This window comes from Chiloscyllium punctatum, chromosome 26 (assembly GCF_047496795.1).
Source record: "Chiloscyllium punctatum isolate Juve2018m chromosome 26, sChiPun1.3, whole genome shotgun sequence".
NCBI lineage: Eukaryota > Metazoa > Chordata > Chondrichthyes > Orectolobiformes > Hemiscylliidae > Chiloscyllium > Chiloscyllium punctatum.
The window spans coordinates 44,439,691-44,466,028 of NC_092764.1; the positions used below are offsets into that span (position 1 = coordinate 44,439,691).

General features: G+C 39.6%; 1 protein-coding gene across 2 annotated transcripts in view; it reads right to left on the bottom strand.

Moving 5' to 3' along the window:
- The window catches only part of LOC140496479 (plasmanylethanolamine desaturase 1), a 144,796-nt gene that overhangs the window by 50,706 nt on the left and 67,752 nt on the right, over nucleotides 1-26,338 (bottom strand). For both annotated transcript variants that reach the window (XM_072596255.1, XM_072596254.1), the window contains one exon: nucleotides 1,676-1,767. In XM_072596255.1, coding sequence (XP_072452356.1) covers nucleotides 1,676-1,767 — 92 coding nt within the window. The remainder of the gene's footprint in view (nucleotides 1-1,675; nucleotides 1,768-26,338) is intronic.

The window sequence follows — 26,338 nt, forward strand, 5'->3', positions numbered from 1 at the left end:
CCCCCCTTTCACGTGGCTGAGAATAGTCAGTCTGCACCCAATACTTGGCAGTAGCAGAAACACTCAGACAGGAAAACACAGTCTGTGAAAAATGTCTGTGACAGTTATTCCTTTTAACTTACTTTAGTTTTCATTTGCCAAAGCAACAGAAAACAATCAAGTACTTGATGTTGCTAGTTGTGCTGTAGAAACATGTAAAAATATTCAGTAAGATTCCACAGTCAAAATATTCGCTGCAGAGTAATTAGGTTTACTTTCCATTCAACAAGGTAGAGTCAAGTTCAGCTCAAATCATTGGCATTCCATCCTGTAATGTATACCAGGGTCTAAGAATGAAGCAATCCACTAGGGACTATTCTGAAGTCCAGGAGGGAAGAACAGTTCCATGTTGAACTTTAGCCCATTTTACCTTCATTCCTCCAAATATAAGAAGCATTGCTTTGGGGCTTGTATTTCTAGCTTTTACGTGAAGCATTTTTCTGAAAATTAATCAGTCCCACCAGCTGCATTATAAACACCTATTTCCCTCGATTATTTCCCTGGATTGCCAGATTGAGAGCCGGAGTTGGTAACGTGATCACAGCCATTCAGAAAGTAACGTGCTGAGATATCCGGCGAGAGGGTGCATTGAGTCCATGCAGTCTTGCCCTCTGTCTCAGCTGTCACATTCTGAAGGAAGGGTTCCTTTTTTAAGCCATTTTACTCCCCTCTCCTCCTTGGGCCTCACTGCTTTGCTGCATCCCTGGAAAACAGAGTGGGGGAAGGGAGAACAACCTGTACACAGGCCTTTGTCAACACTCCTTTGAAACCAGCCCACTGGAGGTATGCAAGAATGGTCCAGCTTGACTTACTTTTTAATTTTCTATCCCCGTGGGTGGGGGCTGGATTCAATGCTTCCTCGAATGGTACAATTGAGGCAGGTATAGTTGACATAGTACAAATGAGATTAATTAGTGCCTGTTTACTGCACAATTAGATTATTGGATTTATAATAACCATACACATAACAATTCAAAGAGATTATCATCAGCAGTACAAAGAAGGACAAAAACTAAGTTCATGGTTTTTAACATGCATGAGGATATCAGCTAGAATTTCCAGAAAGCACATTCTCAGAAATTATCTGAAACAGCTCACAAAAATAATGCTAGAATAAAAAACAAGTCTTATATAGTTGACACACAGTGTAGCTTGCAAGATAACGTAGCCCTTTTAAAAGCTTCACCCTACATTATAATGCTGTCTCTTTCAACAGCTCTCAGCTGTTCCCTGTTAAGTCACAAGCTGATTTCAATTAATCTGATTCGAGCAAAATCTTTGGGTCATTTAAAATACTCCTTCAAGAAAGATCCTCTCAGTGAAGGGTCTTACTATAATGCAAATCTCTACAGATTCTGGTGTTAGCCCACAAGGAGCCACCAGTATATTTGGTTCACATTAGTTCATGCCCAATTTACATTGAAGCTTTCTGAATTAGCTTTCAAGCGTAAATACAAGATCAGAAACATTTGCAGGGTGTGTGCGTCTGTGTTTGTATGTGAAGAGAAAGTAACAATGTGAATGGGTCACTGAAACAAAGCACTTATTTTTAGACAATTTTTAATTGTGGCCCAGATGTCAGCATGCTCACAAGACAATGCACATATTAAATGCTATTCATCCAGTCGGCCCTCACCTTGCCAATGACAGGGATATCAACAGAACCCCAGGTGTCTGCTCCCCAGTGAACCAGGCCGGAGGCAAAATCCGCAGTAACAATCCCAGCAACTGGAAAATATGGAAAGGATTGGAAGATCCATAATGAGCTCACAGACTGAAGCTATGCATGTTCAGATAGTTATTTTATCCAAAGTACTGTATTTAAATTAAAATGTAGAAAAAGCAAATTACTTTTATAGTTGCTGTCTTTTTTTTCTCATAACCATGACAGAAATCAACAATTTTCTTACAAGCAGGAAATGGACATTGAGACATACACAATTTTTTTTTTAAATAGAATGTATTCATGTTTTTCAAGTCAATACAATCAAGATGGACACACATTGGAAACAAAGGTTTAGTGTAATTATGAACAAAAAAAACTTTTTACTGTCACTGATTAGTTGGACAGCACAACGCAATTCATTCAGTGAAACACTGACGTGCTCAGAGACATAGGTTAATGCTCATCTCCCTCACCACCCCACCAAATTTTCCACATTATCATAACCTTTCCTCTATGAACCCATGATGACTGATCAGTTTTGTTTCATCTGGGACTGTGTTTCTATTTCTTCTCTTTGAGACCTCTTGATCTCAGTTCTGTTTCTTAGGTAGACAGCAAGCAGACCCCCTCTGGAGTACGAAACTGCAAAGTGAGACAGCCACCAACCAAGCACCACATAAAAACTATAACTACAGAGCATGGCAATTGGCCTGGGATCAGAAACCCACTCATTCATTGTTAGCGTAAAGTGGACAGATAGAACAGGAGGTGGGAAATATTTAAAAAGTGAACACTTTTCTAATCAAGTTTGCAAACCCATGACAAAGCACCTCATAATTATTTAATTGAACAGTATGATTTCTTGATCTGTAAAGTCTGCACAACTCTTAAATGTCTTGGCTATTTCCAGGCTTTAGACCTAATGTAGAAAGGCACTTCTACATTTGTAGACTCTATAACTCAAATCAAAGGACAAAGACACTTCACGTACTAGCCACTGCAGATATTAGCTCCCTTATCCCCACAGTATATACAGTAGTTGTTCCATCTTCCTGATTTGATCAATAACTTTAGGAAACATGTCGATACTACAGAAGCTGTGCTGGAATGGCCCATACAATTCAATATTTGACTTTTTCTTCTTCTTCTTAGGAAGAAGCATCCAGTCTACACTGAGTGCCTCAAACCAGCCCAGCTTAAGCAGTTTTGATGGAAGGCAAATCAAGAGCCAAAATCCAGAGCCAATAACAACTCGTATTGCGTCACTTTGATAACAAATGCTCTCTGGGACACAACTACACAACAGATGACCACCCCTCTACCATGGGCACTAATGTTCATTCTCAAGTAATCATGTCACAGAACTTCGAGATAATTTACAGCTTTTTTTTTACACTGGGATCACATTTCCAGCCACATTGTGCCTGATGTAAGTTGCTAAAGTCTTTTGAGAGGCTTCATTTTGGCGAATTGAAACAGAATGCCAGTCACTTAATGTTCCTGGTCAATCAATTGGAAACTCTTCTGTCAGATACCCTGCTTAAAATCCCATAGCGGTTTTTTGGAATGCTTGTTTTTGAAAAATGACATTCTATCGTGAAAGTTCAGTTGATACACTAACTGCTCTGAATCTCCAAATCCTGTTGTCACAACGGTTGGTCTGTTTTTTCACCTCAGTATCCAACATTATAATTGTCCATGTCATCAAGTTTCATGCAAATTCACTATGTAACCAGATCCTGGTGGCACTGTAGTTGCAGATTACAGGGCACCAGGTGGTGTAGTCATCCTATCGTATCACGTACCACAGGACTGTCTGATTTGCTGTGAGCAGTGCCACAGGGTATCAACTAGCATTTAACAATAGCCACAGATTTATTGACTATACTCCTCCTGGCAAAAGAGGCGAGGAAACCATGATAATATTCTTTACCACATCAGCAGAACAGCAAAGTAAGGAGATTTCAGCTAGACTTTCCAACATACAACCAGAGTTCACTCAATTGTAAATCAAAGACAAATGCACTTCATTACACTGTTATTTGTAGGTTGTTAAAAACAAACCAATTTTTATTGCTTTCATTTCTAAAATAGCTCATTATTTTAATGAGGCCTTCGGAAATAAAAATGCCAGTTGAGGGGTTACGTGGATTTAAAATAATGAGACATACAACTGTGTAGGAATCGTGGGTGCCAACCTGCATCCTACATCTCCATGTCACCACAACTTCCCTGCTGCTACACCAGCATACTCATTCTACCATGCTGCTTCAACTCTTATCATTTTCATTAAAATGATTCAACTGTGCATAGCTCTGTGTCTGGTCCCAATTCAGTTGGTTATTCAGGTTCTTGATCCAATGCATTTGAAATGCTCTTTTTTTTTATTAGACATAATGTAGTTAAATGCTTCCAGCTTTAGTCTAGAAATTCATATCTCATTTTCGGACTTAAAATTTGATTGCAAGCAAAGCCAAATACGATCCCTACTGGCATCATCTATTTTGATAAGAGTGCGAGAATGAAAGATAGCTCATTTATTAAACCCACATTACACAACTAACAGCAGACTGATTAGTATCAGGAAGCAACCACGTGAAGTGGAAAAACCTATTATTTAAAATGAAAGTACACCAGATAATCAGCATGTTTCAAATTTAACAGTAAAACAAATTTGTTGTTCATATCTGAAAGGGTTGAAGAAGTCTGAACTCTTTAAGTCTCATACACAGGCAGTTTCTCTGAACATTAAAATAAGTGGCTATTATTCATGTAGATCCACTTCAGATTGTAACCAATGCAAAATATATTTCCATTTCTGGTTAGCAGGCTGTTTGGTGATTTGGTAGTTTAAGTTTCCCTGAGTGTAGGAAGGTGCTGCTCAAGCTGCAGTTATCACAAAAAAGAAAGGCCAAACATAAAACAAAATTAGCTCAAACACTCATCTGTAATTTTTCTGGAAAGGCTTCCCTCTCCCAAAATTTTTAATTTCTTCCCTGAACAATGGTTTTACAAAAAGCCCAACAATAAAGAGGTTCTGCAAAATCCAGTTCAGAAAAAGCGTGGTTAACAAATTTCCAGTGGTGCAGGTCCTCTTATTAATTCAGATCAAACTGCTACTAATGCTGGAGATAGGATATTTAAATTCTGTTTTTTTTCTGAAAAATCTGCATTTTGTACTTTGCAAAATTGCCATTTTCATCTTTAGAATACATCAAATAGTTTTACATTTTACCCCATAAATATTATCAAGGTTGAAACATGCCCATAAAATTTTCGAAGTTACAACAGCCTTATATCGTTGTAAACAACTATTGCACGGAATTTCTCTTTCTCTTAGGCAGTCCCTTGAAATTGAGAAAAAAAAACACATTTCCATTCTAGTCCAATGGGTTCTGAGATAGCTGATAAGTTCAATGTGCGATCTATAGACTCTGCCACATGTGGGGCAAGGGATGCTTGGATGAGTTGTTAAGAGATTTGTGCTCTTTCACAAATACCTCAACTTTGCCTCTGTGCATTCCCAACAAAGTCTCTTGATGTATTCAGTGCCTTCCCGAAAGCACTTTCTTCATTTTTGGTCACAGGACAGAGACTCCCATGAGTCAACACGGACATTTGGCTTCTTCACAGATGCTTTGGGGTCATTCCTAAAGCATTTCCACTGTTCTCCTGGGAGTCTTTTGCTGGAACTGAGTTCTGCACAGAGCAGTTCCTTCAGGAGTCTGGTGTCAGGCATACAAACAACAACGCACTGTGATGATAACAGTTGCTCCATCCTAAGTTACGTTTTCCAGTTAATTCTTAGGGAAACTTACATCTGCAACAATAGACTTAACATGAAATATGTACATTAAAATAAATTACCTTAGGAAGCATTTTCAAACTTTTTTTGCTTCCATTGCAAAAGTGTAACTATGGGAAAACTTGGAACAAAACGGTACCAAGACAAATTACACTAGTTAATGTTACTGATCAGATATGCAACAGCAAGTATGCAAAATGTAAAGGGTTTAATCAGGAAAAATTATTAGGTAGCTGGAAGATGCAAATCACATTCCTTAAGCATATCAGTGCTATCCAGGGACAGCTCAAATAAATATACTCGCATGTATCTGTCGTCATGAAATGCAACATTACCAATCCAAATGAGTCTATAAACCTTCAGAGTACAGGATGCAAGTAAAATCTTTCCCTGTTCTACAGTATGTCATGTTAAATTATAGTTGTGAATGTTCCTGGTCTTAGAGTTGTCCTGATTGAGGCACTTAACTCAAGATACAATCCCTAATGCTATCATGTTGGTTAGTATGAAGGTTTTGTGTTTAAATCACAAATGAACCAATCCAACACAACAATATCACACTATTTACTGCATTCTGTAATCAGTGTAAGTGACATACCATAAATGATAGGAATTTATAAACTTCCTGGAAACCATTCCTAAGATAGTGATGAAACACAAACATTTTTATCCTTGCTAAGCTTGGAATTACTGATGTTTTAATTTAAAAGATCTCTCTTCCACATATCAAATATCAGACATCATTTAAAATGATAAACTAGAGAATGGGAGCCCCAAATATATACTTGGAATTTGAGTTTGCAACCTATAACTCGCTAACAAGCTGCCAGAGGAAGTGGTGAAGATGGGTAAATTCAAACAATTAAAAGTTAAAAACCACACACTATCAGGTTATAGTCCAACAGGTTTATTTGGAAGTACAAAATTTCGCAGCGTTGCTCCTTCATCAGGTAGCTAATGGACATAGGACATGTCTTATGATCCTGCTCCACTAGCTACCTGACAAAAGAGCAACACTCCAAATGCTTGTGCTCCCAAATAAACTTGTTGGACTATAACCTGGTGTTGTGAGATTTTTAACCTTGTACACCCCAGTCCAATGCCAGCACCTCCATAAAATGTAAAAGGCTTTTGGAAAAATTTTTGAATAGGAAGGGTTTAGAGGGATTCGGGTTAATGCAGGCAAATGAGACGAGGTCAGATTGGGATGTCCAGTCGGGATGGAAAAGTTGGACCAAAGATCTGTTTTCGTGCTGTATGACTCTGTCACTCTTAATGCAAGGCCCTGCCAACATTCGATAAAAAAGCACTTAAACAGGACAACAGTTTGTAAAAAGAAAACACTTGCATTATTCAAGCTTTGCAAATCAAATATCACTTATATTCAATAGTTACGCTAGAAAAAAAGTATTTTCATGGAGTTTTTGTGGCTGTACAAATGCAAAAGAAGATAATCCAGGGTAAAGAACCAAAAGAACCACAGATGCTGTAAGTAAGAAACACAAGCAGAAGTTGCTGGAAAAGCTCAACAGGTCTGGCAGCATCTGTGAAGAGAATTCAGAGTAAACATTTCAGGTCTGGTGATGCTTCCTCAGAATCCAGAAACCCAGGTAATGTCTGGAAACCCATGTCCAAATCCCACCCTTGCAGACAGTGGAAGAGAATTTGCAGATGGTGGTATTTCCAAGGGCAGCCGATACATAGGAACACCACTCACCATCCTGACTTGGAAATATATCACCGTTCCTTCACTTTTGCTGGGTCAAAGTCCTGGAATTCCCTCCCAAAAAGCAATGTTGGGTCAACCTACAGCAAGTAAATTGTAGCAATTCAAGACGCAGCTCACCACCACCTTCTCAAGGTCAACTCGCCTCAGGCAATAAATGCTGGCCAGCCAGTGCCACCCACAGCCCACAAAAGAATTTTGTTTAAAAATTGTATTCAGTAAAAAATCTGGAATTACGAGTCTAATGTCAACCACTATCAATAGTCAGAAAAACCCATCCAGTTAACTAGTGTCCTTTCGGAAGGAAATCAGCCTTCATTCCCTGGTCTGGCCTCCAGGTGACTTCAGACACACAGCAATGCTGTTGACACCAAAAGACCCTCTCGGCAAATAGGGATGGACAATAAATGCTGGGCTAGTCAATTGGAATACTACATTTAATTCTGGTCTCCCTCCTATAGGAGGGATGTTGTTAAACTTGAAAGGGTTCAGAAAGGATTTATAAGGATATTGCCAGGGTTGGACAATTTGAGCTATAGGGAGAGGCTGAGTAGGCCTGGGTATTTTGTCTGGAGCGTCGGAGGCTGAGGGGTGACCTTATTGAGGTTTATAAAATCACGGTGGCATGGATAGGGTGAATAGTCAAGGATGATTCTCCAGGGTAGGGGAGTCCAAAACTAGAGGGCATAGGTTTAAGGTAAGAGGGGAAACATTTAAAAGGGACCCAGGGGACAACTTTTTCATGCAGAGGATGGTGCGTGTATGGTATGAGCTGCCAGAGAAAGTGCTGAAGGCTGGTACAATTACAACATTCAAAAGGCATCTGAATAGGAAGGATTTGGAGCAATATGGGCCAAGTGCGGGCAAATGGGATTAGATCAATTTAGGATATCTGGTCAACGTGGAGGAGTTGGACCGAAGCATCTGTTTCTGTGTCTGCATCCCATGAACAAATTTTTTTTTAAACTCACAGGCAGTGGTATTGAGTAAATAAGCAGTGAAATTATGCTTAATCTCAATAAAACTCTGAGAAAGCAAGAGCATTAAAACCATTCTAGTCCCCATACTTTGGGAAAGATATGAGGTCACTTCAGAAGGTTCAGAGACCTACCAGTATCGTTGCAGAGATGTGGGATTTTAGCTATAAAATTATATTGGAGAAGCTGAGGTGCTTTCCTTGCAACAATGGAGATTTAATCAAGATGCACAAGATTATGAAAGGTTTAGATAAAGTAGACAAAGGAAAGCTGTTCCATTAGCTTAGGGCACAAGTAATAGGGGACATAGCTTTATCACTGTGGGCATGGGATGGTGGAGCATGTGAGAAAGAATCTTTCCACACAACAAATGGTAATGCCATGGAGTTCACTGCTTATGATGGTGCTGGAAGCAGAGATGATCAATGATGCCAAAACAACATTGGATGTATACTTGAGAGAAATGAACTTGTAGGGCTGCAGGAATAGAGTGAAGGAATGAGACTAACGTGGAATCAATGGGCCAAAAAGCCAGAGTATGTGGACTGAATACTTAAACCAGTTAAGTTCTCATTGGAGAAAAGGAATGATGGTACGTTTACAACTGCTGCTTTGGATAATTGACAAACAGTTTCACCTTCTGAAAAATGTGTTGCTGGAAAAGCGCACCTTGACCAGGACAGAAGTCAAAGCCTTTGCTTGAAGAGCTATGCATTAAAAACCAAGCAGCAGAAGCAGTGGATGGAAGTGCAGCCAGCAAAATGGGAGAGTTGGTGTCAGCTGAGGTGCTGCGATATTAAAAAACACACTCAAAATATGTTTACTTTCAATTTAGACACAGCTGAGTCAGCTCTTTAAATATCATAATGAGATTACATGCCTCACATTTAACCACCATTTTAAATTTCATCATGACTGGTCAGGTTTTCTGGGCCTTGACAAACCCGACATCTATGGAAAGGCACTATTGCAGGATCCAGTAGCTCAGTGCCTTCCAATATTGGATTCAACATACACGAATTCACCAACTTCCCATTCTCAAATACCTCCCAATCTTTTCAATTTGTCCCACCACCTATTATAGCTCCTCATCAGATCTGCCCCAATTCAATCCCACTCTGATCTCTCCCAGTTCGAGATCTCCAAAACCACTGGCTTCGACTCCCAAGAGCATCTGTTTTAGACTCCCTGAGTTTGTTTTGATGTTACCGCTTTACAACATTGCTCAGCACTTTTCAATGTTCGACTTTGTATTAAGTCAGGACAATGGCAGGAACCGATAGTTTGCAATCAAGATAATGATGTTGAATGAAGTATTGAAAATCCTCATTGGGAACAAAATTCCACATTCCTCCCAGTTTCCTGAAAGTGTGCATGAACCTCATTCATTATCTCTAGATAGTCTGTGTTTGATTCAAGAGTATATTAGAAAGGAAGACTTGACTATTAAAAAAATTGAGAAACTTGACCAACGTTCACAAAAGCATTGATGAAAATGTCGACTGGGGAAGTGGTATAGTGATTGAAATGACTGCAGAGGAGGCAACATCTCTGGACACAAACATCATTTGGTAGCCAACAGGCCAACTGGCAGATTACAAATATCTTAGCAATCTTATGAATCATGAAAAATGTTTGAAAATGTATTACCTAATGAAATTTTGTTTGCTGGCAATGTGTTGGCCACTTTTGGTAATTTATAGTTTGTTGTCGGTGCATCCCAAATTGTGCATCAATGCCACTTCAAATGGAAAAAATGTATGATCACTGGTCTGACAAATGTCAACTGCCAGATTTTTATAGGTGACATGTCATTTAATGTTGTGATCTAGCTGCAAGGAGATAAAGCAACTCATTTTGCAACACCTGACCATTATCTACCAGGAAATCCTGACAAGTGGCTTGTGTGGTGCAGTGGTAATGTTCGTACCTCTGAGCCAGAGGTCCTGGGCTCAAGTCCACCTACTCCAGCAATGTGTAATAACATGTCTGAGCAGATCAATTAAAAATAACTGCCAAGTTAATTATTGCGATTATGAATATCACATTAACTATTGTGCTTTTATCCCTTTTGATCTATGTTCACTTGAATTAGGCTTCAGCAATTTAAAGGGAGCCAATATGAAGGTTTCTTTAGTGAATGTGTGTCTTGCAATGCATCTAATGAACTGGGACAAGCAGAAAGGCATATCTGTTCCTGATTATGAGAATGAGTGAAGCGTTAAAATCTTTTCTGATAAAAAGCATGATTTAAGATAAACAAATTACAGTACATGCATAATTTTGTCCTTGTTACTTGGCATCTACCTCATCTATCTTAACAAATAATGTTGGTAATCTAAAGCCTGGGAGAGACCTGGTCTGCCAAACATTATGATGCTTGTCGCTGCACAAGAGGAACCATGAGAATTGGCTGGTATGTCAAATTACGACCAGTTAGACTATCAGCAGAGTAAGGGGGCTGTTGCTTGTCTTTACTACACAGAGGTAAATTGTTGCTAAGATAATGTTCAACATACTGAGTAAGAGCAAACGGGAGTGGTCCATATGTAGAAATATCTTGTGGGAGCCTAAATCATTATTGGATTACATGGGACCTATGGAAAAAACACAGGCCATTCGACCTAACCAGCATTGATGCCCCACTCAAGACTTCTCCCATTTTCTTCATCCAACTCTATCATAGTTGCCCTCCATTCCTTCCTCATAAACCTGCCCAACTATCCCTTAAATGCATCAATACTATTTGTTTAATCTACTCTGTATGGTAATGAATTCAATATTATCACCGCTGTTTAGATAAAAACATTTCTGACACACACTACTGAAATTTGTTTGGTGGCTATTGCATAAGGGTATGAGAACCCTGGAGCAATCTTGTGATGGCATCACACAGTTGCACGTTACCGAGCCTAAATAAAGCAGTTAGAGGGGAGTTAGAACATTACTGAATACTCTACTCTGTAAAATGCTTGCAAGAGAGAGTTTTGATTTCATGTGAACATGCACGTACAAAGATGGATTAGTCTTTACTTAACATAATAAGATGTCAGGGCCTGGTATATCTATCATTAATACAAATACTGCCATACTAGTGTTGTATTATAAATTGTGTTACTTTGACATCTAAGCCTGAAGACATTCCATGACTTTGCCTTCTCCTTGATGAGTCTGTCTTGAACCCAACTTCATCCTGTGGCATCAAACTATACAATAAAATAATAGATTTTTATATTGATCTCCCCCTACCCACCTACAAAGTGGAAACATTCTCCCTGTATCCATTCTACTTAAACCCATGAATAATTTTAAAGGATTCTATTGAGGGATCCCTCAGCCTTCCTGGAATGGGATGGGAGGATGGGAGAGTCCCTGAGAGAGAGAGCAGAAGAGATTTTAATGCCCACCACCACCATCCCTCCCCCCCCCCCCCCCCCCCCCCCCGTCCCCCTCCCCCTCCCCCCGTCTCCACCCCCCCCCAGCACATTAACAGCACAGAATTGGAACGAGTGGAGAGTGTCAAGCTCCTGGGAATGATCATCCACAACAAGCTTTCTTGGACTCTTCATGTGGATGCTCTGGTTTCAAAGGCCCAACAACGTCTCTTCTTCCTCAGGCAGCTGAGGAAATTTGGCATGACAGTGAATACCCTTGCCAATCTTTATAGGTGTGCCATCGAAAGCATTCTGTCTGGATGTATCACTATCTGGTGTGGCAACTGTACCACTCAAGATCAGAGACGGTTACAGAGGATGGTGAACTCGGCCCAGACAATCACAAAGACCAACCTCCCATCTACAGAATCCATCTACAAGGCCCGCTGTCAAGGAAAGGCTGCCAGCATTCTCAACGATCCATCCCACCCTGACAATATTCTTCTACAACCTCTAACATCGGGGAGAAGGTACAGAAACCTGAACACACACACCAGCCGGTTTCAAAACAGTTTCCACCCTACTGTTGTTAGAATACTGAATGGACTCTCAAACTCCTAACATTCACCTGTACCTATGTTTTTGTTTTTGCCACTGTTTACCTATTATTTACTTGCCTATGCTACTTAACTCTGTGATCTGCCTCTATTGCTCACAAGGCAAAGCTTTTCACTATGCCTCGGTACATGTGACAATAAATTCAATAAATAAATAAAATAAATAATGACTCCAGGGATGAAGGTTTTCAGCTGCGACATTAGGTTGGAGAAGTTCGATCTATTTTCCTTGGAGCAAAGGAGATTGAGGAGAGATTTGAGAACAGGTTTTGATAAGGCAGACAAAGAACAGCTGCTCCCATTGCCTGATGGTACAAGGATGAGGTACAGAATTTTTAAAGAGGTTGAAGTAGATTAGAGGCAACTGAATCTGCAATTCAATTTGCTGCAGTGCTCTTTCCTTGCCACAAATCTGGACCATGTTTAGAGATTGGCTTGGGGTTGGGCTGACATCCAACCAGTTACCATTAAAGAAAAGTAATCTTAAGGCTGATTAAGGTCCCCTTCCCATATCGACTAAGATTTTCAGATGGCGATACAAGCAGTCCGCATTGGACTGAACTACATCCAGGCTAAAATGGTGGGCTTGGAGTGGAAAGATACAGGGGCAGTGGCTGTTCGTGCATTTTGTTTCATGATATTCTTCCACTGTCTCCCTTAGCAGGGATTCTATGATTTTTTTCTACTGCCGATGTTAATGATTTGACTTAAAATTTCTTGGGCATGTTCTGAAACTCTAAAAAAGATGAACCACATCGTCCTGAGCTGACAGCATTTGCACAATGTCTAATGAATTCAATCAGCACTTGCACAGCAAACATCCACCAAGTTTTGAGTTGTGAAAAAACAAATTCAGTATTTGATGAAAGAACATTTCTTTCAAGTTTAGTTAAAAGGCTATTGAGATTTTTGCATATTTCAGTGACTAGTCTGTATTTCCAGAGATAACAGCACAAGCAAACAGCTTCTAGATTCTCTAACATAAAACAAATAAATCATTTGATGTCAAGCCGGGGTAAAAATACATAATTTATTCCTGTTCCATTATACTTTATTTGCTCCCAGTTATATTTTTCCACGATTTGGAGATGCCGGTGTTGGACTCGGGTGTACAAAGTTAAAAATCACACAACACCAGGTTATAGTCCAACAGGGATCACCTGATGAAGGAGCGACGCTCCAAAAGCTAGTGTGCTTCCAATTAAACCTGTTGGACTATAACCTGGTGTTGTGTGATTTTTAACTTTATATTTTTCCACAAATAAGACAATGGACCTTTACCTGGTAATTGGGAGACGAGTGAGAGTTGATTCAGCAACTGATACTTCCTCACTTCCTGCAGAGTAGCAATAGTCTCTACTCAGCACTTCCTCTGGATGACATGGTCAAGATCAATAATTTGATATGTGAGGAATCACAGCACAGTACCACAGAATCACTGCAAGGGACTAAACACTGCAGAACCAATAAGGCAGTACTTTAATATTCAAATGTTAAATATTTCCAGATGCATAATTCAAACCATTGATTCTTCTGCTCAGTTTAAAATAAAATACGAGAGAACACATGAACTGGAGCTTTTTAAACTTTCAAAGAAATGGTCTTGATATTTATTATAATATTCAATAACTTCAGATTTGGGAGTGCAGGCAGAGTTTCAAATCTTGCAATAGACACAAAACTTAGTAATATTGTAAACTGTGAGGAAGTTAGTGATAGATTTTAAGAGGACATAAAGTGATGGAATGGGTGAATGTGTGGCAGATGAATTCTTTTTGCCCAAAAGTATGATATGATACAGTTTTGTGGGAAGAACACAGAAAGGCAATACTAAATAAAGGATACAATCTTAAGAGGGATGAGGAGCAGAGGAACCGGGGGCTATATATGTACAAATCGTTGAATCATGTGATAGGGCTGGTTAGAAAAACATCAAGTCTAACCAGATCTTGGCCTTTATCAATAAGACACTGAGGACAAAAGCATAATGCGTTGGTGAATCTTTATAAAACACTGATTCGGCATCAACTGGAGTATTGTTCACAATTCTAGGCACTGCATTTCAGTCAGAATGTGAAAACATTGGGAAAGGTGCAGAGAATGTTCACAAAAATGCGCCCAGGAATGACAGACTTCAGTTACAAGTACAGATTGGAAGAGATGGGGTTGTTCTCTTTCTTCTCCTCAAGAAAAGATGATTTTATTGAGCTATTGGAAATCATGAAAGATAGTAGATAGACAGCAACTGTTCCATTGGCAGGAGAGCTGGGAACCAGACAGGGAATGGTCAAAGAATCAAAGGTAACATGAGATATTTTTTTAAAAATACTGCATGGTTAGGATGTGGAAGGCACTCCCAAGCATGTAATCGAGACAAATTCAATCATGACCTTTCAGAGGAAGCAGAAAATAAATGCAAGATTGGAAATGGGGTGGGGGAATGATAGCGTAATGGGGCTACCCACAATGGGGCTACCCACAATGGGGCTACCTGAGTTGCTTCGCATAGAATTGGCAAGGACATAACGGGATGAATGATCTCTTTTTATTCTATATCTATTCTATGCCGGTACCTGAACCATCACCACCTTAAAAGGCAGAGCAATCACTTGATTGTTGTATTACCTGCTTTGGTGCTAATGTATTTGGCACAGATATATTCTTATCCCAATGAAATCAATCCTCCTACATTTTAATATTTTTAGTATAGGTTGTTCCTTGTCCTTTTGTACCTAATTTAAAAACATGATACAATGATCACCACTCACTACTGAGACTTGAATCCACTTCATTCTCCAGCAATAGAATCAGCCTTACCTCTTTCATATTTGGTCCAGAAACATATCACCTGAAGGTACCACAGAAAATGTCCCCCTCTCTGCCCTTTACTATGTTATCTAAAGTCGACATTAGATTACTTAAATCTCCAGTCATCATTACACAATAGTTCTTTCACCACTGTTATTTCCCTGAGAGCTTGCTCCTCTATATACCTTTCCCATTACAGAGGAACCTCGATTGTCCAGCATCTGAATATCCAAATTTTGGATTATCTGGACAAGGTGGCAAGGTCCCGATGCTTGGCTAAACTGTGTTATCTGGCATCAATTATCCAAAAATGTGATTATCTCAGCAAAATACTCCCTGCCCATGTCGTTTCGATAATCAAGGTTCCTCTGTAGTTGGTGACTTATCAAATAACCCCTTTTGCATAATGGTATGTCTAACCAGACAGAGGCTCTGTACTTGACCTCTCCGATGCATCTTTGCTCAGCAGCACTGTAACATTCTACATAATCATTACTGACACTCTTCTCCTTTTTCTTTCCCTATTCCCTACGAATTGAAGGAAATTAGTGATAGTTTTTTTTTAAAATCTCAGAAGAAATTAATAGGAGTGAAAGAATTCCCAGCAACCGATAATTTACATGCCAGGGTAATAAAGAAGAGGACCATGGAAACATTGGTTGTCAACTTCCAAAAGTCTGTATATCCTTGAAGAGGCCCAGCAGACTCAAGGCTGGCAAATGTAAATCCACTATTTTAAAAAGGAAGGAGGGACAAAATTGAGCTCTGCAGACTAGTGAGCCCAACATCAATTGTAAGGAAAATGCTGGAGTCTTTTCTGAAAAAGTGGATAACAGGTTACTTAAGAAAAAGTACTAGGAATATTACACAAAGCCAACACTAATTTGTGAAAGGGAAATTGTATTTGACAAACTTAATTGCATTTTTTTGAGGATGTAGCTACCGTAAAATCTCCATTATCCAGTAACCCATTGTCCAGAAGTTTCATTCAACCAGCAATCAACAAGAGCAGGCTTTCTCGCTCTGAGAACTAATTGTTTGGTCACCTCTCTCTCTCTCATCCCTTCAGACATAACCTCACTGCCTGCATCAATGAGCCGTCCTGGCAGCAAATTATACATTCATATAAGTGGCAACTCTCATTCTCCATGCATACCAGATACCAAGGAGATTATTGTAGTAAAATAGTCAAGGGTGAACCAGGGGAGGTGGTATATTTGGATTTTCAGAAAGCTTTTCGTAAAGTTCTATTTGAAAGATTATTGTGCAACATCATGGGCTTGGTGGTAATATACTGGCACTGATTGAGGATTGATGAACAGATTGTGAGAATAAATGGTTTGACTCAAAATAGCAGGTGTTGAAAAGCAGAGTACCACTGGGATCAGTGCTTCAGTCCCAGTTATTTACAATATATATCAAAGATTAGTTCAATTGGCTTGATGGCTGACCACTGATGCAGAGTAGTGCCAATAGCATCGGTTCAATTCCTGCACCCAGCTGAGGTTACTACCGAAGGACTCTCCTTCACCCCTTACCCGAGGTGTGCAGACCTTCAAGCTAAACCACCATCAGTCAGCTCTCTCGAATAAGACAGCAGCCCTAATATCTGGTAGGGCTACAAGGAATTTGATCTTTTCTTAAATGCTGTCATGGAAAGATAAAATACTGTCACAATCCACTTGAGAACCCACACTGATATGGAATCCCCACTATTCCTGAGATCATCACGAAAGTTAAAGATTCAATCAAATTATTTAAATCCCCAATTTTATTGTCTAACGAAATCAGTTTATTCAAAAACACTGACAAGGTTTCTATACTTAGAAACTGCTATTTATTACAAATAAATTCATTCGAACTACAGGCAAACAATCTGAAATATCAACTTATAACTTTTCAAATTAAACTCTACCCCTTCTTAAACTCTTATATACATAGGCAGACAGATATCAAAAAACAAACAAAAATATGTTATGGATGGAGAAAAATATATTAGGGGACCTCAGTAGAATCACTGAAGTGTTGTTTTGTTTCTTTGACGTCCTCTTGATTTCTTATCTTGTTTCTAAGTCCTTTCAATTCTTTACTGCAGACACAGAGCAATTTGCACACTAATTGTTCAGTCTCTCAGTCATAGGTTAGAGACAGCAACAGTAAATAGCGAGTAAGAATAGCTAGGTATACTCCAATACTTTGTCACTTCTCTGCAAGGAGAGATGGCAGATGTTGTCTTTTTTAGAATCTGGAGGCTATGTGTGACTGTATTGCTCACACATAGACTGTCTACTTGTCCAGATGCCATGCCCAGCACTCCTGACCCACACAACTAAACCGGATTGAAAATCCAAATCAACAGGTTGTCTCTGAACAAAACTGATTGTTGCCAATTAGTGCAACAATCCTCACCTACAACTTGAACAAAACAACTGTGCAAATAAAACTCAAAGTGAGTTCAAAACTGCAACACCATCTTCCACAATTTTCTTGGTATAAAGCTGTATTCTTTTCATATTTTTGGTAAACAATCGAAGAAGTAGAGAAACATAAAAAGACGTGATTTTTATAATAGATAATAAAGGGCTAAAAGGCATAGTTCATCCAAAATTATCTTGTCACATAACTCTGATGAGCAGTTTATTCCCACACTTCAAATTAGCAACATTCACTGGAGTAGAGTATTACCCAAGATCATCAATACGGACCCTTAGCCCAAAGGTGCAAGCTAACAATGACATATAGATCAATAGCATTAACAGTCTATTTCTTGAATTAATTAAATACTAGGTCCTGGAAGACACTGGAACACAGGAAAAGGACAAGGAGTCAAGTATCAAGTTGCATACAGAAAAAGGAAGGAAAGAAAGTTTAGATTGAGAGGGAAAAATTTAAATTAAGAACAAAAAAAAAATGAAGTTTAAAATCCTGTGGGAATAATTTATGACATGCAGGAGTGAGGCTGCACAGTTTCAATTATTCCCTTGCACAGCCACTCTGCAGAAATATTAAATCACACCATTCAGAGTCTTAAGATGTGAAACATGGGCCCTAACATTCTATGGCAAGTTTAATTTGTTTTATCAGTGAAAATTCATATAGTATGATTGATGGTAAGCTCCAGTTTTCATAAGCTAATGCAGAAGTAGCCTAAACTATCCAGAAATTTGTGTTGTTTCACCATTCCTGGGGCAACTCTTCCTTGCTGCAAACTGTCTGTTTTCAACATAATAATAGCGTGATCATTTAATTCATCGATTTTTCAAGAAAATTGTTCACTAATATGATTTTAGACTTGAAAGTTCTTTTCAAAAGCAAAGAGACAAACAGGAGTGTGGCCAGTATTGCCATAATGAAGCAATTGTTTCTTAAAGGCAGAAAAATGCAGATCTATAAAACAATACTTTTATGACCAAAAAGTAAAATAGAACTACAGAGGATAACAGGAACAATGCTTTCTCTTCTATTTTCCTCCTTTCATCACTGATGTGGTAAAACAATTACGTTCAACCAATTGTTCGTCAATAAAAACTGTGATCTTGGTCACAGGTTGTAGTTACAATAAAAGATATACTTGAGTTTTTCTGGCATCGAAAGCAACTCTTCCATGGGCTTAAAAGCAACACCATTCAGTGCCCATCTCCATCAAAATTAACTGTCTGAATCTCACTCGTCATCCCTTGCAGAACAAATCACCTCGACCCCTCACACTACCAGCCCTTCATATCATGATGCCCATTCCCTACACTCTATCTCTCCCTCCCACCCCTCTGCGTTGTTCCCTGGCTATGCCCGCACAACTCTCCTCTCATTCTGGCTGGCCAGAAGCAGGGAAGAAAACTCCAATAAGTTCCTGTTATTCAATTCTACACACAGCCCACATTTCCACTATGGCACATCTCCTGCCCCATGTAAATATTGGGGCCCTACTACCTAAAATCTGAGTAAAGTAAAAAAAAACATCTTCAGCTCTGGGTTTTGTGGCATTATATGTGACCGAGGAGGCAAAAGGGTGGTCTTTGGAAAACCAGAGAGATTTCAACATTTTATAGTTGGCTAGCTTGAACCTGGACAGTCACTACAACACAGACATGATGAGTGGATATTTCCACTCAGCCGATAAAAGTGTTTGTCCATTTTAAGAATTATGTTAAAGTCGTATTTGTATTGTGTATGCACTGGAAAATATAAATTTAGCTAATCTGGCATTAAAGATTGTGCTACAGGCTTCTGCCAATGCCACTCCTGAACCAGTCACTGATCATTTTACAAGAGCAGTTCCTGCTGACTAACATCAAATACAATCTTCAATTTGGTCTCTGTCATCCCACCACCTAATGTGAATATAATGTGACCGAAATCAAAGTACCACCTCAAAGAACTAATGTGACAAGCTAGCAGCATCATCGTTGGAATTTTTGCTCAGTCTTTACAAATCTTGTACAGTCCAAGGAAGATTTAACTTTGAATTCTCTTGGAAGCAGCAATCAGAAAAATAAAAATCAACAAATAAGGAGAACAACAAACTTGCCACAGAGTCTTTTATCTTCAATGGGTCCAAATATTCTCATGCTAAGCAGCACACAAAGTAGGCAAGACATCAGATACTGAAAAATCTTCACACGAGAAAGGAGTGTCCGGCTATCATAAAAGAATGTGACATCTGTACAAAAATGGATCACTTCCAAGGAATATGCATAAGTTGGAAACAGTTCCAGAACAGTGCAAGCACTGGTTGGCACACACAAAGCACTCTATATAGAAGCTCATCCACCTCCATGAGAAGGGATACCTACTTTTGCAGATATACCCATTTAAATAAATACCGGAGATATTCTTAAGCAAAATAGAAGATCTATCAGAATTGGATACCAAGCCTGAAAGATATGCACTGAAGATGCAGTGTTAAATCGCTTGAAACATTAAATTCATAAAGTCAGAAACATGGTGCAATAAGGTATAATGTTATGATGTAAAATAGCTTTATGAATTGTGTATAATGGGTTAGTTGAAAGGAAAGATTGGGTGAAGATTTTATATAAGAATGATCATGAAAGCATTAACGATCAAGCTATGTTGAAGCTCTGCCCATAACACAGCCATTAGGCTGAGGCAGATCAGGCAGCCTTCAATAGTTCGAGCAGCCAACAGATTGGCGTTTGTTGAACCTTGGCTCAGTCTCCCGATGGAGGCACATTACTGGAGTCTTAGCTGTCTCCTTTTAGTAGGACAGTAATCAATATGCCCAAAGATTCAGGTGATCTGTAATACCATAATTTTATATAATACACCACTACTTGTTTTTGAGGATAACAGACAGATAACTGCTGAGACTTATTTCTGGTCCATCATCCACCATAGATTACTGAATAGCCCTTTGGACTATTAAAGGATGGAGGGGGGGGGGGCAGTGACAGCACATGCCACAAATTGTCAGTGCTTGCTAATGCAACACTCTCCAAATGAGATTGATTTTGATTAGTGAGAATCAGGCATTCTGGCTACAAGACCATTCCAACTCAGTTGTGAGCGAATCAATAGAGTGTGGATACTTAGCAAACCAACTTGGGTCAACACCTCAACATTTTTCTCCTACTATCTGATTTCAGAAGTCTCTGAAGGTAGCTTAAGTGGAAGTGGTTGAGCTTCTTGGCATGATGCTGGTACACAGCTTCAAGTTTTGTTAGATTAGATTACATTAGTGTGGAAACAGGCCCTTCGGCCCAACAAGTCCACACCGCCCCGCCGAAGCGCAACCCACCCATACCCCTACATCTACCCCTTACCTAACACTATGGGCAATTTAGCATGGCCAATTCACCTGACCTGCACATCTTTGGACTGTGGGAGGAAACCGGAGCACCCGGAGGAAACCCACGCAGACACGGGGAGAACGTGCAAACTCCACACAGTCAGTTGCCTGAGGCGGGAATTGAACCCAGGTCTCTGGCGCTGTGAGGCAGCAGTGCTAACCACTGTGCCACCGTGCCGTGTATTTTGTATACGTAGCAGAGTGGGTGGGACAATTGCTTTTCAGTTTGGTAGGCAGATGTATTCTTCTTCATTCCCAGACTGATGTTCAAACCCTTCTGGAGGTTCGATTATACTTGCATTTGCTCACCTAAAAGTAGCTGACTGTTTGAACTCTAATGTTATCATGCTGTCTGGCCCATATGTCTAAGGTTTACATACAAGTGAGACTGTCAATAGCCTAATTAACTGTGGAGGATATTGCAAAGTTCATTCTCGCTCTTACCCATGGTCCAACATGCAGTCACTGGATAATGATCAGACATAGATACCTGGGTTGACTATCCCTATTTCCAGTCCAAGATGGCAAAGTTGGAGACGAAGTGTACTACTAAAACAATGCTTAATGGAGATCATCTAACTCACTAAAACAAGAATCAAAGCTAGAAACTTGGACCTACATAGACTGTCAATGTTTAATTTCCTGTTCTGAATTCTAACAACTTTCCTCATATCGCACAACAAAGTACAAGAAAATTGTAGAAAATCTCTGTCTGACTGGGGAAGGGTTAAAGGGCTTTATTTTGTAAACTAATCAGATTGATGCAAAGCAATTTGTTTCTTTGCATAAACAAGAAGGACAAGGTCATTGTAATCATGCCAGAGACATGTGCACAGTATGCAATTATATCTTTGAGTATTTAAAACTGCCCCATTTGGATCAACTTGCTATTTCTGGATAGTTTCCTACCGATGTTCAGAAAATGTAATCTTTTAAGTTTTAGTTATTGAATTTACTGAATACATCAATTAAATAACCCTATTCTTACTGTGCTTGAAAACAATGTGAAAATGATCTCTAGTCCAGCCCATTACTAGCTATGTCCTTACAAATTCAGAAACAATTCTCCAGCTAAATATGTTTTATAAACTGAAAAGAAGTGTCATAGAAATCATCAGCAAATATCCATACCTCTGACCTCATGTGGATGGAAGGTTACAGAGGAAACAGATGAAGGTAATGAGCTTGGGACACCACCCTGAAGGACACCGACAGCATGTCCTGGGACTGAGGTGACTGCTTTCCAATAAACATCTTCCTTTCGGCTAAATATGACTCCAAACAATTAATAAAAATGTTTCCTTTTTATTCCAATTCCTTTCAATATTTTCAAGGGTTCCTCAATGCTACACTCAAGTCAAATGCTCCCTTAAATCAAAGGCAGTCCTCATCTACAGAATTCAGCTTTTTGTCCTTTTTCGACTAACACCGAAATGGTACCCAGAATTAAGGGGTCCCAGCAGATACTAAAGAATAATTCAGCATTAACGAACAGGTTATTGCTGAATAAGTGCCATTAGATATAGCACTGTTGAGAATGTTTGCTCATTACTTTACTGATGATTGAGAGCAGACTGATGAAGTTGTCATTGGCTGACTTGGCTATGTCCTGTTTTGTTATGGACAGGACACAACAATGTTTAGTTGCCAGTGTCGTAGCTGTAATGGTATAGCTTGGCTAGGGAGATCTAGCTGTCTTCAGTACCATGGCCTGGATACAGTTCTTGACCCATAGCCGTTGTGGTGATCTATGCTAAAAATCCAGCTCCAACCATTTCACTCACCTCTCCCAGCCTCCTAAGGTGGTTACAACTCCACCGACAGTGGTTACTATCCAGAAGTATATCTAGGCAGTTATTAGTAATGAATTAGCCTCGACAAAAGAGGCAGGTTCAGCTCTCCTACAGCATCTCTTTCTCCACACTAACCACTGCTCCCCACATCAAACTATCCTCCCTCCTTTCTACATGAAGCAACTATGCTCTGATACAAAAAATAAACTGAAGAAACATTTTAAAATAGTGGTAAGATAGGATAATTATTTACACTTCCTTTAGGAATGATTAGACAGGTGCAGCATTGATCTACTAGAATGGCACCAAAGATAAAGACCAATATGGCGAGATTGGCAAATTCGTAGTTCTTCTCCCAGAGCAGAGAAGACTGAGAGATTTAATAGAGATGTTCACAATATTTAAGGATTTTAATATAATAAGAAAGAAACTATTGCTTCCAGTTGTAGAACTGCTCATGAACCAGAGGACACATCTTTTCAGACGATTGGTAAAAGCACAAGAGGTGACATGAGGAAAGATATTTTTTGTAAAAATGATCGCTGATTTGAATTGCACCACTTAGAAGGTAGTGGAAACTGATTAAATAATATCATGCAAAATTGTATTAGATTAAATATTTGAACTGAAATTTCTTCAATGAGTGAAGTCAGGAGGAAAGAGCAAAGAAATAGGACAAACTGAATAGCTATACCAAAGACCTAGGAAAGGCACAATCAGTAATATAGCTTAGAAAAACAGAGGTTTACTGCAGAGAAAGAGGCCCTTTGGCCCACTGTGACCACAGTTACCAAGCACCTTTGTTACTTTAGTCCCATTTTCCAACACTTGGCCCATATGGTGCTCCAGGTGATTATTGAAATACGTTCTAGTTGTTGTAATGGCTCCAGTTCACAGGCATTACCAGATACCTACCACACTCTGAGTGAAAGAAATTCTTCCTTAAATCCCCTTGAACCTCCTGCCCTTTACCTTAAATATATGTGCAATGTTTATCGCCCCATCCACTGAGGGGAAATGTTTCTCTCTTACATATCCGTGCCCACCATAATCTTGGATATCACATAAGGTTCCCCTCTCAGCCTCTCTACTCGAAGGAAAGCAATGTCAGCCTCTCTAGTCTCTCTTTACAGCTGGTGAATCTCCTCTTCATTCTCTCTAGTGAAATTACATCCTATAGAATGTGTAACTCGAACTACACAAATTACCTCAGCTCTGACCTAATTATTGTCTTATACTGCTCCATTACTCAATGCCTTGATTAGGAAAGAGAAGTATCTGATATGCTTTCTTAACCACCTCATCCACCTGTTCTGTAGTTTGAGGACATGAACATCAAGTTCCCTCTAATCCTCTGTACTGCCTAAGGTCCTACCATTTATTATGTACCCCTTGGCTTTGTTCAGTTCCCCCCAAAATGCAGTACCTCACACTTAACAGATCCTGCCTGTCTATATTGTCCTGTCGAAGGCATTTCTTTTCACATCTTCTGTACTGCAACAATCAATGAAGAAGCAAATTACAAAAGCATTATACTTGTTTGCATTGTTTATTTCGAATGGTCTCCATCCTGGCACACTGAACTTTTCATCTTGCAAAGTCTTTTCTTTCTTGGTCACCAAGAAATCTCTCAGGGAATTTCTCCAACTTGTAAAGTGCAATAGTATCCTAGTCAAAAACCATCAAATTGTAGCTCAATGGCAGGTCAAAATGATATCATTGGGGCAAGGACTAAAATCATTGAATAAATAGGTTTTGTTCCTAACAATACATACATCTGGCATCCCTGTTAGCCACCAAGGCCTCAATATTTGTGAGCCACACTTATCTTCATCAGTGTAGTTTAAGCTTTGATAGAAAGATCATTCTAAGTTTGAAGTGTGCATGTTATAAGAAAAACAAAATAACAGCAGAAGAGAGAAATTTTGAAACTGATGGCAATTAGCAAACAAAATGAAATGGTTCAAAATTTTGCACTGATGATCTGTCAGATGGTACATCCTGGGTATAGGTGCTTGATTTATACAAGCCCAGTGTAACTGGTGAATTTATTTAAAAATCACACAACACCAGGCTATAATCTAACAAGCTTATTTGGAAGCACGAGCTTCGGAGCAGCACTTCAAAACCTAGTGCTTCCAAATAAACCTGTTGGACTATAACCTGGCAGTGTGTGACTTTTAACTTTGTTCACTCCAGTCCAACACCGGCTCCTCCACATCATAGTGAATTTATAACATAGTTACGACATTGTACTATATATAGAAATAAGAGACATTACAGTCTTACATTACACTAGGTAACTGATGACACCTCACAAGGTTAACTAGGTACAGTATCAGAATGCACTCTCTTCATTAGGAAGAGAGAAAAGTTAGTATTGTAGCTTGCACCATGGACATAGTGATACTGCAAATGGCATCACACTGATAAAAGTTTAAATACTGTACCCGACAATGTACAATAAACCTTTAAAGGGCTTAAATTCATTTACATTTTGCCTCTTCCTGTCAAAATGTCAGACATTTCAGTTACAAGTTTTAGGTGGGATATTACAAATGATGCCTTAAGGAAAGCAGACTGTCAACGTTCCAGTCAGTGTGCTTGTGCGGTGTGAAGTAGCTCCCTCTTTTCTTATCTTAATTAATCTCATCAGCAAGAACAATTCACATAAAATTTCAGCAACAACTTTTTCCCTGTGTTTCACCATGAACCAAATATGTAGCAGCAACAACATCTGAAGGAGCTGCTGTACTGGATGCTACTTCTTCCTGTCCATGCAAATAAACACTATGGACACACAGTGATCTTCACAACAATTTACAGCATGCTTTTGAATGGGCTTTTTGCTGGGTGAAGACCGGGCAATTGTAAAATGATTCTGATGTCTCCTGTGTTAATGTGGGGTCCTGCACAGCATTTAATATAAACAGTCACAGAAAAATCAGTGCCTTTAGAAGAAAGCAAGCTGTCGATGCAATCTTCTACCATCCTGTCAAGATTATATTTTCTAATGTTTTGCTTCCGATCTGATTTTCTCCCTTTCTTAAAAAAGGAATGCCAGAATTGCAAATCGCTGACTTGCAATTTGCAGCACGGACCAGGGGTCTGCCAGGTAGGAATATTTTCCCTCTTAAAGACTTACCTCATAAATAGGCGGAGCAAAGGCGCAACAGGAGTGGATGCAGACACAGGGACTGCTGGGTACGTGAACTAATATATTCAGGCAGTGGCTAAACCCGAGACTCTGTGTGGAGGGTTGGTAAGGTAAGGTTTTGTTTTTTTGTTTCTTTTTATTCAATCTGTCTTGGCATTTTAGAGCAGAAGGGATGGAGGTTAGGGCAGCCACATGCTCCTCTTGCAGGCTGTGAGAGGTAACGGTCACCACTGGTGTCCCTGCTGACTTCACCTGCGAGAAGTGCACCCAACTCCAGCTCCTCACAGACCGCGTTTAGGGAACTGCAGCTGGAGCTGGATGAACTTCAGATCATTTGGGAGGCTGAGAGGGTAATAGAGCGGAGTTAAAGGATGGTCATCACACCTAAGTTACAGGCTGGGTGACTGTCAGGAGCAGGCAAGGGAATAGACTGTGCACGGATCCCTGCGGGCGTCCCTCTCAACAATAAGTATACTGCTTTGGATACAGTTGGAGTCGGGGCTCCTACCAGGGGAAAGCCTCAGTGGCCAGGTCTGTGGCACTTTGCCTGGGTTTTTGGCTCAGAAG